General features: G+C 34.3%; 1 protein-coding gene across 8 annotated transcripts in view; it reads right to left on the bottom strand.

Annotated features, from left to right (window-relative positions):
• Window positions 1–15,947, bottom strand: part of Sarm (sterile alpha and armadillo motif) — a 53,878-nt gene that overhangs the window by 6,913 nt on the left and 31,018 nt on the right. For 6 of the 8 annotated variants that reach the window (XM_065370866.1, XM_065370864.1, XM_065370865.1 and 3 more), the window contains exons 5-6: window positions 5,771–6,314; window positions 1,582–2,279 (exon numbers count right to left, since the gene is read on the bottom strand). In XM_065370866.1, the coding sequence (XP_065226938.1) occupies window positions 1,582–2,279; window positions 5,771–6,314 (1,242 nt within the window). The remainder of the gene's footprint in view (window positions 1–1,581; window positions 2,280–5,770; window positions 6,315–15,947) is intronic. The other 2 variants (XM_065370860.1, XM_065370862.1) reach the window with 1 other exon arrangement.

Raw genomic sequence — 15,947 nt, 5'->3', positions numbered from 1 at the left:
TAGCGACAAAATTTTTTTTGGTTAATACCATTTTACAGAAGTCGCTGTTTTTTTTAATTTTTTGAAAATCCTGATGAAAAAAATTAAGAAATTACGTCATTTTAAGAGACTTTTTAATGAATTACTTAAGATAGGAGGGAAGGGACTTGATAACTTGAATTTTCATTATGTATTTTTCAAGTAATTTTATAAAATTTCCTCAATTTGAAAAAAAAAAGAAAATCGATTCATGAAGTGTATTTTTGAATTCGAAGAAAAACAAATTATTATGAAAGTAGTCTTATTTGTCAGGAGGAGGGCGAAATTTTTAGGCAAAAAAGAGGGGCCGGTAGGTGGGATTCATTGATTTGAGATCTAGAATTTTTACCAGAGTTTTTAAAGTTATTTTACAAGATTAAAAATTGAAAAAAAAACAACATGTAATCCCTGTCAGGCGTAAAATGAAATTTTTCATTATTGCTCGAATGAAGTGGCCAAAATTTTAGAGAAAAAAGTTCACTTAAAAATTGACATAACTGGTTTCATATTTTTTTTTTTTTTTTTTTTTTACAAAATTCAGCATTTTTTTGTAGAAGTTTTTGAACTTGATTATTCTCGATCAGTCAATCATACCAAAAAATCTGAGCTTCAATTTTTATAGCTATGGCTACCATTTCAGGTGAAGTTGAAAAAATTGAAAGAAATTTCATTTTCATTGAGATGGAAAACTTGGGTTTTTATAATTGAATATTTAAAATACAAGTAATGGTTTAATTTTTATAACCTTGGAGTTTACTTTTCCTAATTTATTTGTATGTGGGCAAATATTTCACTCAAGAAATTTTGGGGCATCCAGGAAACCACTTATCGTAAGTACCTATCTCTTTTTTTCTTCAGATCTACTCGTCGTAGGTGTTCGGAAAAAGGAAGTGATACACCTAAATAAAATCAGTAAGTTTCAATTTTGGACAGATTCATCACACAATCATGTTTCTTTCAATAAATTACACTGTATTTAATTGATTATTACTGTTGATTGATTTCGTTAATGGACGTAAACCGATAATGTGTATGTAATAAAATTAGCTGTCTGGCTTAGCATCAACTTCGAATGAATTTCAGTTTTTTACCGCTCAAATCAATATGTACCGAAATTACAACATATGTAAACTGAATGGAGATTATGATAATATTTTGCGGCAAAGTGCGGTTCTTTTACAAATTCTCGGTGGATATTAAATATTAACAACTTTTTTTCGCATGTTTTTTTCTTCAATTTTATCGAAAGAAAGATAAGCATAAGTATAGGTACCAGAATTTCGCCATTACAACAATCGTGCAAATTACAGGCAGATTAGTTTTCGACCTTTAGGGTTAATAGCCTGGTCTCAGATAATTTCGAAGTAAATACGTTCGCTAGAACGATTTCATTTTATGGATGAAATCTTCAATAGTGTAGAGGACAAGGGATTTTCAAATTTCAAATACAAAAAATGGCATAGAAATGCATTGAAACGCTGTGAAACAGTTCGTAATGAGTCGATTTTCATTCCATTCATAATGAAAAACATAGCGTTGATTTTTCATCAACCGTATGCTCACCTGTATAACCCATTCTTGCACATCTTCGGCCGACCATAGAGGAACTTGTTGAATGAGTTTATGCGGCACGTCTTCGCCCATCAGCCTTAACGCTTGTGCGGCGAATTTGGAAGCGATAGCGTTAGGACAGCTGGCTACTTTTTTCAAAGATTCGACCGCTCCGATCTCTCGGAAGACTTCGGTATTACCCTGAGATTTTTTGATACCGGCTTCCATGCAGAAATGAAAAGCAGCCAGATTCCTAGCTTCTTCTCGCTTCGAGCTCAAAACCGGAACTAACCGTCGCAACCAATTCTTACTTTGACCGTGAGCATGCGATAGATTCGATTTCGCGAACTCGGACGGGTTATGACTTGTTACAAACGGTTCGACCAGGTTCAAAGTGCCCGATTTCAATACGTCTGCTTCGATTTCCTTATTAGCCACCAACACGGCGATGGCCAGGCACGCGTAATATTTGATATTATCGTCGTTGTGAAAAGCTAGCGGGAATAACCATACGGGTACTTTTCGCTTTATCATAGCCTGCTGGTTGTCAGCGCCACCGTAGAGACTTAAATTGGCAAGGGCGCTGGCGCAGTGTCGTAAGGTTTCTATGTCGTTTTTTCGACAATCGTACAAGACGGCGTCTAATCCTCCGAGCCGTATGACGTCTTCGCAGGTACCTTCGCTGTGTTTGAATAGGTGTTCCAGGATTCCTGTGGAGTGAGAATAAAAATAAAGGAAATTAGTAATGCGAATATTGCGATAGTGACAGCTGATTGAAGCAAAATGATTTCAGATGAAATCGACCCCTACTCCTGACCCTCGATGAGCAAAAATTCCTCAGAAAATTTTCAATTCCTTTTCCCCACCTCTTCCTGGGGGTTTGGCCGTTTTACAGCGTAATTTTGGAAAAATTTTCATATATAGGTAAAAATTAAGGGAAATTTTGGTTTTTTGGCGCAAAGTTATACACATCACCTGAAGGATATTTATGATATTTTTCCTTCATTTTTGGTTCACATTTTCATGTTGTTTTTTTTACAATTTGAAGTTTTCACAGTTTTTCTACGTAACCCCCCCCTCTCATGAAATTCTGGAATTTTTTTCTTATGGAAATTAACGTAGGAAAGCAAGATGAAAACTATTTTTTTTTCAGCAGGCATAATACATAGTTTGAAACAGTCTGTTTCTACTTTAAATTGAAATACTTACATGGACCTTTTAAAATCGAGGCCAAATTAGGGAAAAATCATGTAAAAGGAAAATACTAGCTTCGTTGGCTTTCTTGATCAAAAAAATTGATGCCAGTAAGAGGTGAATATTATAAAATAATTTTGAGTTGATCCAGTATGCCCATTTTGAAGGTGTACATGTGCCCCAATTTTTTTAGAAAAAGTGGAAATTTATCGAATTTAAGAATTTTTGACCGGAAAATGAAAATTAATACGAATAGGTACCTACTTCATTGTACTTGGGATACGAAGGACATGAGGTGTATTGAGGTGGAGGAAGGAGAGAGGGTTAAAAACCACCAAAAATTTTGAAAATAAGTATTTTTGTAATTTTTATACGTTTTGTAATCGCATCGACTTTCATTGATTCTAATACTAAAAAATGAATGAAAAACGAACACCGAAGAATGATTTTGACCCCTTGGGACTCATTGGTGGGAGGGAGGGAGGGGGTTCATGCATAAAATTTGCGAAATTCGAGACTTTTTTCGACCAAAAAAATCGAAATTAGGGTGTCTAACAAAACCCCCAGACAAAAAAAAATCATGATTTTTTTATGACCTATTTTTCGCATTTTTACCACATGAAAATACCCCCCTCCCCTCCCATGTATTTTTCATGATCTATTTTCACATTTTCATTTTTATACCGCATAAAAATTACCCCCCCCCCCCCTAAAATTGAATATCTTGAAGCTGCGAGAAAATCGAACAGGGTTGCCATTTTTTGTAGAATCAAAAATTAAGTATTTCAGTTTTTTCATTTTTTCTAATTTTTTGAAATTTTTTTTTATTTTTTCATTTTATGAGCTTCTTAAAAAAATGTCAAGAGTGTTTCGAGCAAAATTCATTACTTTACTTCGACTTTCATGACCGTTTGACACCCTGGAAATAATTCCTCTATTTTTGCTATGATATTATTTTTAAAAATAACGCATTAAAACGGTCATAAAACATGAAAAAGGGAGTGGGGTAGAGGGTAAAACACAATTTCTGAGGAATTTGTTCTCATCAACAGACATTATTTGAGGTCAGAGTGGCAACCGATTTTACCTACTTATTCGTCCATATCTTTCGTCCCGAAAGTTCTTTCCAGAAATTTTTGATTCAGGATGTTCTTACAAAAACATAAAAAATTTACTTGAAACTTACTAGGCTCAAACTCAGTTTTTTACAGATACTTTACGTGATTTTAATAGCCAAAAAACCTCGAAAAAATATGTAACCAAAAATGTATAAAAATCAGCAAAAAAAAAAAACAGAACATTTCAGGTTGAAATGGCCTGACTTTTAATTTCAAAAAAATTGTACTATTTTACAACTTTTTGATCCTCACTTTAAAAAACGAGATTTTGTGGGCATTTTTGGCAAACAAGAGAAAATTTTGCAATTTCTGGCAAAAAACCCAATTTTTGGGTAAAAGTGAGACTTGAAAAATTCTAGCAAAAAACAGGACTTTTTGAAATTGTTGGCAAAAAAGTGATATTTTTCGGCAATTTCTGTCAAAAAAGAGGTACTTTTGGAAAACCTTGGAAAAAAAGTGAAAATCTTCAACAATTTTGCTAAAAAGTAAAAAATTTTATCAAAATTCAAAGCAGCAATTTTTACAATTTGCTGTCAAAAAAATTGTATTTTTCCCAATTTTGGTCAAAAGCGAGCAATGGTTGTCGAAATAATCGAAACTTTTTTGCAAATTCTTTGGTAGAAAAAAACGAGACTTGAGCAATTTTTGAATAAAAAAGTGAGATTTTTGGGAATTTTACCAAAAATGAGATTTTTTTTTGCAAGATAAGTAAGTAAGTAGTAATTTTTGCAAATTATTCTCAAAAAATTATATTTTTTTCAATATGTGGCCAAAAAGCCAGCAATTGTTGCACAAAAAATCGGAACTTTTTTGCAAATTCTTTGGCAGAAAAAAACGAGACTTTTGAGCAATTTTTGATAAAAAGTGAGATTTTTGGGAATTTTACTAAAAAAGAATTTTTGTTTTGAAAGATAACAATTTTTGCGAATTATTGCCAAAAAAATTACATTTTTTCCAATTTTGGTCAAAAAACGAGTAATTGTTATCGAAAAAATCGAAACTTTTTTGCAATTCTTTGGTGAAAAAACAAACGAAACTTTTCAGCAACTTTTGAAAAAAAGTAAGATTTTTCAGCAATTTTAATAAAAAATGAGAATTTTTGTTTTGAAAGATAACAATTTTTTCGAATTATTGCCAAAAAAATTACATTTTCCCAATTTTGGTCAAAAAGCGAGCAATAGTTGTCGAAAAAAGCGAAAAATTTTTTTCAAATTTTTTGGTAGAAAAAACGAGGCTTTTGAGCAATTTTTGGAAAAAGAATGAGATTTTTCAGCAATTTTACTAAAAAATGAGAATTTTTGTCAATTGTTGCCAAAAAGCATAACTTTGAAAATTTTTAGCAAAAAACAAGGCTTTTTAGAATTGCTGACAAAATATGATATTTTTGTCGAAATATGCGGGGCTTTTATAAACTTTTAGATAGAAAAGCGAACCCTTTGGATAAGTTTTGAAAAAGAATTAGAGTCTTGGAATTTTATTGAGAAATATGTAGCTACAATTTGTAGAGAAAAACGAGACAATGGAGGAATTTTGACATAAGACGAAATTTCTTGCTAATTCTAGCAGAAAGGAAAACTTTAAAAATTTTCTCAAGATACATACTTGAAAAATTGAATTTTTGAAGATTTGTGAAAAAAAAATCGAAAAGTCTCCAAGTAAGTATTAGCTATGAAATAATAACATTTTAAATGAATTCTTGAAATTTTTGAACTACTGAAATTTCTATTTCGAATTTGCCAACTCAATGATCAATATCTGATTTGAAGCAACAGACTCGAATTTGAGTCAAGAAGGAGAGAAAACGATGACATTTTTAAAAAACTCTACCTTCAGGAAAGACCTTTCGAGACGACAGCATTTGTAATTATAAAAGAAAAACTTCCAATTACCTGTCCGAACTCTCGAATGATCCGAAGAAGAAGCGTTTTTCGTACAAATGCACGCCACCTGAACGACTTTTTCCAGACCGTGTTCAACAACGTAAGCTCTATTTTCGGTCGTCAAGCACTGTTCCAATAATTTAGCGCTGGAGAACTTGACATCATCGTTTTCGGAATCGCAATTTGAAATCAGGAACGATAGTCCGCCGCATTCGCGTAAAGCGTTACACAGAGAGTTTCCCAATTCGTGTCCGTGAGTCGGAATGAACCAAGCTTTAGTCATCATTTCGCTCATTTTATTCAAAACATCGGGAATTTCGTTCGCTTTGACTTTTGATTCGTTCAACGATTGCGCGATTTGTTTCACCGATGTTGTGTACTTTTGGATGGCTTTCTCTACTTCCGAATGACTAGCGTTCGTAACCAATTCATTCAGGTCGTCGAAATTTTCCGCCAGATAGCCCGAAATGGCGTCCACTCGCGAAGCTTGTATCGCGTTTTTGATTTCATTTTCAAGAAACGCGTTCGTGTTGCTGGTGAACTGCTGCATCTGCTGACAGATAAACATAAAATGGGTTAGAATGAGAAATTGCGATTTTTTCGAGATATGTATCACTATAGTAGTTAGGTAGGTATAGGTAATTAGGTATATCTACGTAGGATTCCTTCCTCCCCCCCCAAAAAAAAACAAAAAAAAAACACACATAACGTACTCAATAATACAAAAATACCTTTACTCGAAGAAATGCCCAAAGTCTGAATCCTTCACCTAAGAAGCTATAAATAGGCATACTGACTTATGAAAAAGGAAGATATTTCCTCAACTAATCTGATTACATATTTCTCCAAAACGAGATCTCATTCGTTGAACGAACTCTTATTCGATTATTTTTATTTTCAAAATTTGATTAAAACGATTTGTAGGTAGGAAAATTCATATCGAATAATTATTTGATTCGATAAACCGTAAACGTGATTTTTATCAATGAATTTATCAGGCGTAATCTAGTGATCGTATCGTCAACAATTACATAGTAATTGAATTACTTCCCATTAAACTTTCGACCGCGGATATTTCAATTGAGCACACTAATCAATTCAAATATTTTTGAATAACTTTCGGACCGAAAATACAACTCATATCTCAAATCAATTACCTACGCAGAGATAAGTACGATTACGCCTTCTACATTCCTAATTACAAAATTCGAATCAAAAACCGAGAATGGAAACATTAGAAATACTTAGTCTAGATTTCTCATCGATTTTTTTTTGATTTTTTTTTTGAATTTTGTGAAATCGCGAATTGTGAGAATTTGGATTTTTGATATTTTTAAAGCCTAATAAAGTAACTCGACAAAAAAAATCTAATTTGAAGGCAAGTGGATGAACATCGAAATTTTCAGGGCGTATCATCCGTAACACGTAATACTAGGCTAGGCTTATTTTATGATAAGAGAAATCTGTCGATAGACCAGCGAATGAAGCATGAAATTAATTGATTTTGAAGCGAGATTTTTAATATTAAACTACATACATCGTCAGGGTTGCATAACAAATCCATTTTTGAGGCGAATTCAACATACAGAAAAAAATTGGATAGGCACCTAATCTGAAATTCTGAACTCGGAATTTGGGAGAAACGTCCTTATTATCAGTAAGATTCGATTTTATAGCTTAAAAACGAGATCAATATTTTTGAAAAAAAATGATGAAAAATGTAGTTTCTTTGCTTCAAATTTTAAAGTTGGGAAAATTTGCTCAATTCAAGGCAGTTTTTGACTAAAAAATCATAACACGAAGAAAAATAATTATTTCAATCATGCATGTTTAGAATATAAGGATCTCGGGATCACACTTTTGATGATCATGAACCATGATCGCATTTCTTTGAATTCAAAACCAGAAAAGTTATACGAAGAAAGTGATTGAATCACAGAGAATAATTCCGAGCTCAATTGGAGGAGAGGGAGGGGAACTGGGCGGGGGGCAAAATTCCTCAAAACAGTAAAAATGCGAGAATTAAAGAATCTCATTGATCAAAAAAAAAAAAAAAAAAATGAATAATCTGATGATATGTATGTAGTTGCAGAATGAGGAATCTATGGCGAGCAGGGGAATCAGTATTTTATTCATTTTTGAACATTTTACAGGGTGTTCAGTATTTCAGACAAACGATTACCCAATTTCGGCAAAAAAGTAATCTTTTTTGCACTTTCAATGATAAAAAGGACTTGATTACAATTTTGTTAAAAAACGAGACTTTTTTGCAATTTTGACCAAAAAAAGAACTTTTTTTTACAATATTGACAAAAAATCAAGCCTTACTTGGATTTGCAATTTTTGAAAAAAAAACAAGGACTTTCTGCTATTTTGATCTACAACAGAGCTTTTTAACAATATTGACATATTTTGGAATTCTCTGCAATTTTGGCAAAAAAGTATATTTTTTTTTTTGCAATTTCAATGATAAACGGACTTGAGTATTCACAATTTTGTGGAGAAAACAAGACTTTTTGCTTGGAGAAGAGACGAGAGTTTAACCCAGAAATCCACCTTAAGTGACAACTAAAAACGCGATCCGCTGGCGAATTCACTGGCGGATAGCGAGAAAGTCCTAATAAGTCGCTGGCAAATTCGCTTTTCGCCATTAAAGTCGCAATCTGGAGTTCTTTTCACATGGCGAAAATGACAGCGGATAGCGAAACCGCTACCAGCAGTTTTATTGCATAGCATTTTTGTGGGCGAAAAGCAAAACCGCTATTTCAGGTATCAATTTACTTGAGCATTTCGCTTTTTTGCTGGCATTTTTGTGATGCATGCTACCATTTGGAATAGTTCAGCTATGAAAAAAGGATTCAGCGTTTTGCTGTTGAATTTTTCGCGAAAAGGAACAATAATTAATTATAAAATGGATTTCAATTTAATAGAAGGTTGAAAAACATTTATTTTGATGCTTCATTCTACAAAGTTGAAAAATTTCATTTTTCTCCATCTCCCTCCCTGAAGATTGAGTCTTTAGTTTGGGATAAAAATAACCCCAGAAATGAAAATTTATCAGGCTTATTCCTCTGACAAATAGGAAAACTTGAAATTACAGTTTTCTGACTCAAAAAATCCAAGGAATTAGCTGATCATGCGAATTTCAAAGCTCTATCCTTTTTTTCTTGTGAGGATTGTGTGTGCCTTTAATTTTCAAGTGAAACTGTTGTCCATATATTACACTTTTTGGGACTAAAATTTGGAAGATTGTTTTTGACTCAAAAACCACTGAAAATTTGACTGCTAAGTGCTATAGGGATTTGACAAGACAACTGTCGCGCTCTAGGAAATGGTAGTCAAAAACACCGGAACTAACGAAAGGTCCCGTTGTTATCAGCAATTTTCAACAATTTTCCTTCAATTTTCACAACATTACATTCCAATGTTTATACTGGGACCTTTCATCAGCCAATCATAAACAAGGCGACACTAGCGCGGCGCACCTCTGTCAAGTTCCTATGTACCCCAAATCGCTTGTCTTTTCCTCTTAATAATTGTGTGGATATATTATATGCTTAGGTATGCAATTAAGTACATATCTTTTTTTTAGTGTGAAGCACTTTCAGTTTCAGAAACCCATGAAAAGTAGCATGTTCTTCTTTTTGCTGGAAATGTTTCACAAATGACCAATTTCTTTTTCAAAAAAATATTTCACTGTCATAAACATATCACATACTGTTCAAACACATCTCAAAAAATTTGAAAAATTATTGGCTACAGATACATATGTTTGGGTGGATAAATTTCTCGAAATTGATCAAAAAAAATTACCTCCCTGAACGAGGATCGATTGCCATATATGCGTAATTTAATACTGATTTCTAAACCTGCACCAGTGGTGTACTCCTGTAAATGAAGTGGACAAACATCCCTTACATTAGTACCAGATATGCTGGGTAGGAGGAGATCAGCAAGAACCAAACTAAACATCCCAGAGAAAGTCGGTTCCATCACTCTTCAGATGGGGTGTAAGGGGGAAAGAAGATAATGACTTTTCTGAGCAACTACAACCTACTACCTAGCAGGCTTGTAGGACCGGCCCAAAAGACCGGTCCGATGACCGCGACCGGACCCAAAAATGTCCACAAGACCGCGTGGACCGGACCGGACCCGACCCGACATGAAATTTTTATATACAAGACCCATATTAACCTCGGACCCAGAAGATGTTCCTTGTTTTCGCTAGACCAAAACCACAACCGACTAATGAACATTTCTTAGAAAAAAAATGAACCGAACAGATGACCCATTTCATGAGAACTACAACAAACAGACCTCAACCCAGACCGGCAGACCGCTTAAAAACTTTACAGGTCCAGGGTCTTTTTTTTCCTCTCACAGAACACAGAACAGAAGCACAGAAGGTCGTCAATGTATCGAATTTTTAATTTTGTCGTCAGTCACTTGTTATTTTTTTTATTTTTGCACTGCCAAAGACTTTTCACGTTTTTTTTTTCACAGCAATAGTTAATTTCATGTATTTTTATACTTAACGGAAGTATTTATAATGGTAAAAAATTTCAAAGTGCTTTTTTTGCAGAAAACTGAAAAGTAAAATTCATTTTACTTTGTCATGGCTTCTTACAGTAATACTAATAGTCTAATACTCCGGCAAAAAAAAGTACAGCAAAGTAAAATTAATTTTACTTTTGCTGTGAAAGAAGCATTTTGGAATTATGCCGTGGAAAAAAACTCAATAATTCAAATTTGAAATTTCCTAGAAGAAAATTTTTAGGACCGTTTTTTGGACCTGGACCGACCAAAGACCAGTCTCAAAATTTCAGGTCATGACCGGACCGGACCGGACCTCAAAGACAAAAAAAACTGAGACCAAAAACCTGAACAAACCAACTATGTGAAAAATTGTAAAAAAAATGACCGAACCAAAAACCTCTATCAAATTGAGCATGACCAATGGACCGGACTGGACCGTTTGAAAGCTCCAAAACAAAGACCTTGGTTTTGGAAGGACCGCAATACCCAAGCGGTCCTACAAGCCTGCTACCTAGGCACCTACTCTAGACATTCATATTCTGTTACTTAATTGTTGTTGTAGTTTTGTCACAAAAGAATCTTTTCTTTTGTTAGGCTACTAGTTCCAGCTACACGTTACCCCCTATAGCGAATAGCATACCTTGTACAGCAGATTTGCTATTCGCCAGTAAAAATGCTATAGCGAAATGGTCCTAAAAAGTCGCTGGCAAAAACACCCTCACATTTTGTCATTAGGGCACATGTGCTTCATTGATCTGGAGAAGGTGTACAATTGAGTAAAAAGGAAGAAGTTGTTCTAAGTCCTGAGGAACACAAATAGTACGCTTAATTGACGAAATAAAATATGTATGTGAAAGAAGATAGGAATAGGAGTAAAACAGGGATGCCCAATGTTGTGTAGCCTGTTCAACATCTACTTTGACAACATGATTAAAGAATAGCTGAAAACCAAGCCAAAAGGGCTAGACCTGATGTACAACCTTTAAAAAGTAGCAGATAAATACAGAATGAGAATCTCGACATCAAAAACAAAGGTGATGGCCTTTGAGGGGATAGAGCCAATACAAGTATGCAGTAAAATTGCTGTAAACCTACTGCCAGTGGACCAAGTCAGAAGCTTTAAATATCTCTGGTGCAAGCTATCTTATGAAGGAGAGGTCAATACACAACTCAAGATCAACAAATTCCTGAGAGTAAGCGGGGCGATAAACCGAGCCATCCCTCCAAGAAAAGTCAGAGCTGAAACTCAAATGAAAATCGCCGGCAAGACCAATGCTGCTGTATGGCAGTGAAACATGGACAATGAGAAAGGATATAAAAAGCAGAGTAACTGTAGTGGAAATGAGATTCATGGGACCTACGGCAGGAACGCAGGATATATGAGACACAATAAGAAAAGCAAGGAATGAAGACATCCTGAAGGAGCTAGGAGCAGAGCCAGTCATTGGACGAGTGAAAGATTATAAAAAGAAATGACGAAGACATGAGTTGATAGAATGCCTGATGAACGGTCTCCTCGGAAAGACAAAGAATACACTCCAACTGGCAGGAGGAGCAGAGGAAGACCGAAGAAAAAACTAAAAACTTGATGACACATCGTCGAGCAATTCTTCTGCAGTTTCCCAGACAGGCAGAACAGCTCACCCGGTCAAAGTTCAATGATGATGATGATGATGACAAAAAACACAACTTTTTTTACAATATATAGACAAACATCAAGCTTTAGCTACATTTGGAAATTTTTGGAAAAAAACCCAAGGACTTTTCTGCAACTTTCTGCAATTTGGTCCAGAAAAAAAACAAAATTTTTGTAAATATCGATAAACATTTTGGCATAAAACAGCAGCTTCCTGGCATTTTTGATTTTGATCCACAAAAAGCAAGACTTTTCTGCAACTTAATCAAAAAAAAATCACAATATTGACAAGAAGCAGATCTTTTCTGAAATTTCTGCAAAAAAAACAAGGATTTTGCACGAAAAAAAACAAAAATTCTTGGTAATTTTTTCAAAAGATTATACGTTGTTTCCCAGATCAATACTTCCACATTGTTAATTTTAAATCGAATTACACATAAATTCAATACAATATAAACAACGTAAATTCTATTGAAGGAAAACTTTCTTCGGAAAAGTAAACAATACAAGCAGAATTTCGACACCACATCGCAATTGAATAAGGTCAAAAAACTCGCCATAATAAGACACTTGAAATTGATATCGAATAATTTCCACACTTTGCAACTAAAAATGATAAGTCGATGACCATCACAGAAAGCACATTGTTACGCCATCCATCCTAATATAGCACACATCAGATTATATATGCACTTCAGTCCTCTCGAAAACCAACGTCCGCGTCCCGCCAAAATACATTTGCAAATTCAACGACCTCACCAACTCCTCCCTTCTCAGCAATCCAAAAAACCTCGTCTACCTACCACCGAATTTTTAGCACCTTATGTACGTCGCGTCGTACAATGTACGAGTATGTGTATGTAGGCAAATCTCATTAAACTCGCGAATCGTCGAGTGTTTATTCAGGTATCAATCGTACCTAATCGTAATTCGAATAACCGCTTATTTTTACCAGTGACGTAATTAGTATTCGAGTCAAATTTTATCATCGATGAGCAGGCTGGGCTCGAGCGTCAAACAGTACAAAATGTGCCATTATGATATCGTCGTACTCGAACGCGTAATCAAGTTAGATTTCTTTAAAGCCGCAGCTACACTAAATAGTAAATACATTCAGTTTTTAATCATTATCTCTTTAAATCGTCGCACGTCATTACACACACACAGCAGCAGCAACAGCAGCAGCGACGAAGACGACGCATTATTTGATGATTTAATGATGTAATTTCGAAAAGTAGGTTCATCCTGTGACGTTATAAACGCCGGCCGGTTAGGTTTTTCTATCAATCGAGTCAACGCTGGCTCGGAAAATTAAATTTTCCAAAAAAGAAAAATGTATCATACCTTGGTATTTGCACAGAGTAGGTACTTCGGAGCTAGCTTAGGCGAAACATTCTGAAAGCAATTACTCGTAAATCGCAATTTCGCATGTACAACTTCAACGTTTACTTATCATTCAATGGCAATGGCACCGACTAAACACCACACACGACATAACCTCACATCGCACAAAGCACATACTGCCTGAAATGTACTTGATAAATGTACTTTATACCGGCGAACATGCGTACATGTGCTTGCTTTTAAGAATGGAAAAACTTGACGATAACGTGTTAGATTTTTGTTTACAAACTTGCGCATGCTTCAGCGCTGCGTACAAGTTACCAGTAATTAATATTACAGTGCATTACATACAATTACAATTGTATGCTCTTTATCAGGTATGGGAATGTCAAAAGAGAATACCTATTTCATTCGAAGGCTGCCAGGCACAGGAAGGCAACCGAGCGTAGGCAGCCGATTGTAAACATTAAAGGCGTCACAAATGTGTACCTTCTGTGAGAAGGAAACAGAGCAGGGGACAGTGTCGATGAAAATACGTAAAGTACGAGCTTGAAATTAGTCAAAAAGCGAATAAATGAAATACAAACATGTTGAGAGTCATTTCCTTTTTACATTCACGAAATTTTGGAAATGATGAGTAAAAGCGGTTCGTGGAATGACATCGGAAATAGGAAAAATGTAATAAAAATTGTTGATATGTTTTAAGGTCGGGTCATTTCAACGTCTATTCATCGCAATAACACCTATAGCATTCAATAAGTATAATATACTTTTAATGGGCGAAGGGTGAGAGCGTGGAAAGGAAGACTATAGATGCAATTTCAAGAAGGACGCTAGCATAGCACTAACGATGCTAAACAAGAAGTACCAAAGCTGTCCCTTCCACTCCCCCACTCATTGCTACGATTTTCGAGATAATCTGGCAAACAGTTTTAAATTCAGCTCTCACAGTAAAAAATTTTGAATTTTAAAATTTTCAAAAACCTCTACCCCGACGCTCAACTTTTCCCCACGACAACGCCGTGGAAAAAACCTCAGCATCGGGGTAGCAGTTTTTGAAAATATTACGGTGTGAGCTTAACTCAAATCTGGCATCTACAATTTTAATGGTATGGTACTTGGACCATGGGCTATCACTAAGATCACTTTACGTCCTAATCCCTGGGGGACACTTTATGAAGTTCCCTGGTAGGCTTAGCTTTGAGTTTGACATCATTTTTCAATTTCCGGTGAATTTTTGAAAACTTCCTTCAGCCCATTGCCATTATCTACCATAAAAAAAAAATTGAAACTTGATAGGATTGAGATAGGATTAGCTCTTCACGTCAACGACAATTTCTTCAATTTTTTTTTTTTAATAATCGCAGGAGAAAATTTCTGAATTTGAATCGACAAAAAATAATTTTGAAAATTTGTGGCTGAATCGATTAAAAGGACCATAAAGACAGTTAACCCGAATTCACAAGCACTGAATTTTACTTTTGCTTATTGCTTTATAAAGATTTAAAATGAATCTGAAAAAAAATCTAAAAATCGCTGAAGGTTCCAAAATGGTTCAAAACCTTTATCAATGAATTTTGGAGACCAAAAATACGATACAAATTTCGATTTCAACCACAAATATCAACTTTATAATTTTTTTTTTTACTGAAAATGGTTTAAATTAGAATTAAAAATTTTAAGAATTTCCCAAAAATTGAAAAGTCAAATTCAGGACTTGAAATCAAGTCTAGTGATGTCCGATTTCTTTTCAATCATCCAACCCAACACTAAATTTTAGAAAACAATGTTTTTGATTTCTAGAATAGGTACCTATCTTTCTTGTGAAGCATTCAGATCGCATTCAACGTAGCCGCAATCGATTCGAGAAGAGAGCAAAGTCTTGAAGCATAAACTAAAATTTATAAATTATCATCTGCATAAATTTACCTATTTTTGCAAAAAAAAAAAAAAAAAACTACCCATGATCAGATCCGGACATTCCATAAATTTGACTTGATGTGACTAAATCTGACCAGAGACCAGATCTAAGTAGATCCGATCAGATCAACGTTTTAATCGGATTAGAACTTTGTTTAGAAATTTCAGAAGTATCAAAAAAAAAGCCACAAAAAGTGAAAAAAATGAAACAATTTGGGGGAAAAAATAAAATTTGAAAAAAAAGAGAAGTTTTAAGCAATTTCATAAAAAACAAAACTTCGAAATAAAAAGAGGACGTGGCAGGCAATGAAAAAATCAATGCTTTTTGGACGTTTTGGCAAAAAAAGCACAAATTTCTCAGCAATTTTGGCAAAAATTACGACCATTTAATTATTTCATCAAAAACCTACTTTTTGAGAATTTTGACTTAAAAACATTACAATTTTTCGTCCAATCGCCAAAAATTGACATTTTCGGACAATTTTGACAAAAAACTGTATTTTTTTGACAATTTTTGCAAGAACAGGACTGTACAAAACTTGGCCATTCATACGACAATTTTACTCAAAAATATCAATTTTTGATAATTTTGACAAAAATGGATCTTTTGGCAAAAATTTATGTTTTTTTTTACATTTTTTTTTTTCAAAAATAGACACTTTTTGACTTGGGCAAATATTTGGCAAAAAACCCCAGAACTTCATTAACAAGTTTGGCAAATAACACAACAATATTATTATTTTTTTTTTT

The sequence above is a fragment of the Planococcus citri genome, chromosome 1 (genome assembly GCF_950023065.1).
Source record: "Planococcus citri chromosome 1, ihPlaCitr1.1, whole genome shotgun sequence".
Taxonomy (NCBI): domain Eukaryota; kingdom Metazoa; phylum Arthropoda; class Insecta; order Hemiptera; family Pseudococcidae; genus Planococcus; species Planococcus citri.
Note: the sequence above shows the minus strand (reverse complement) of the source record. Positions and strands in the feature narration are given on the sequence as shown.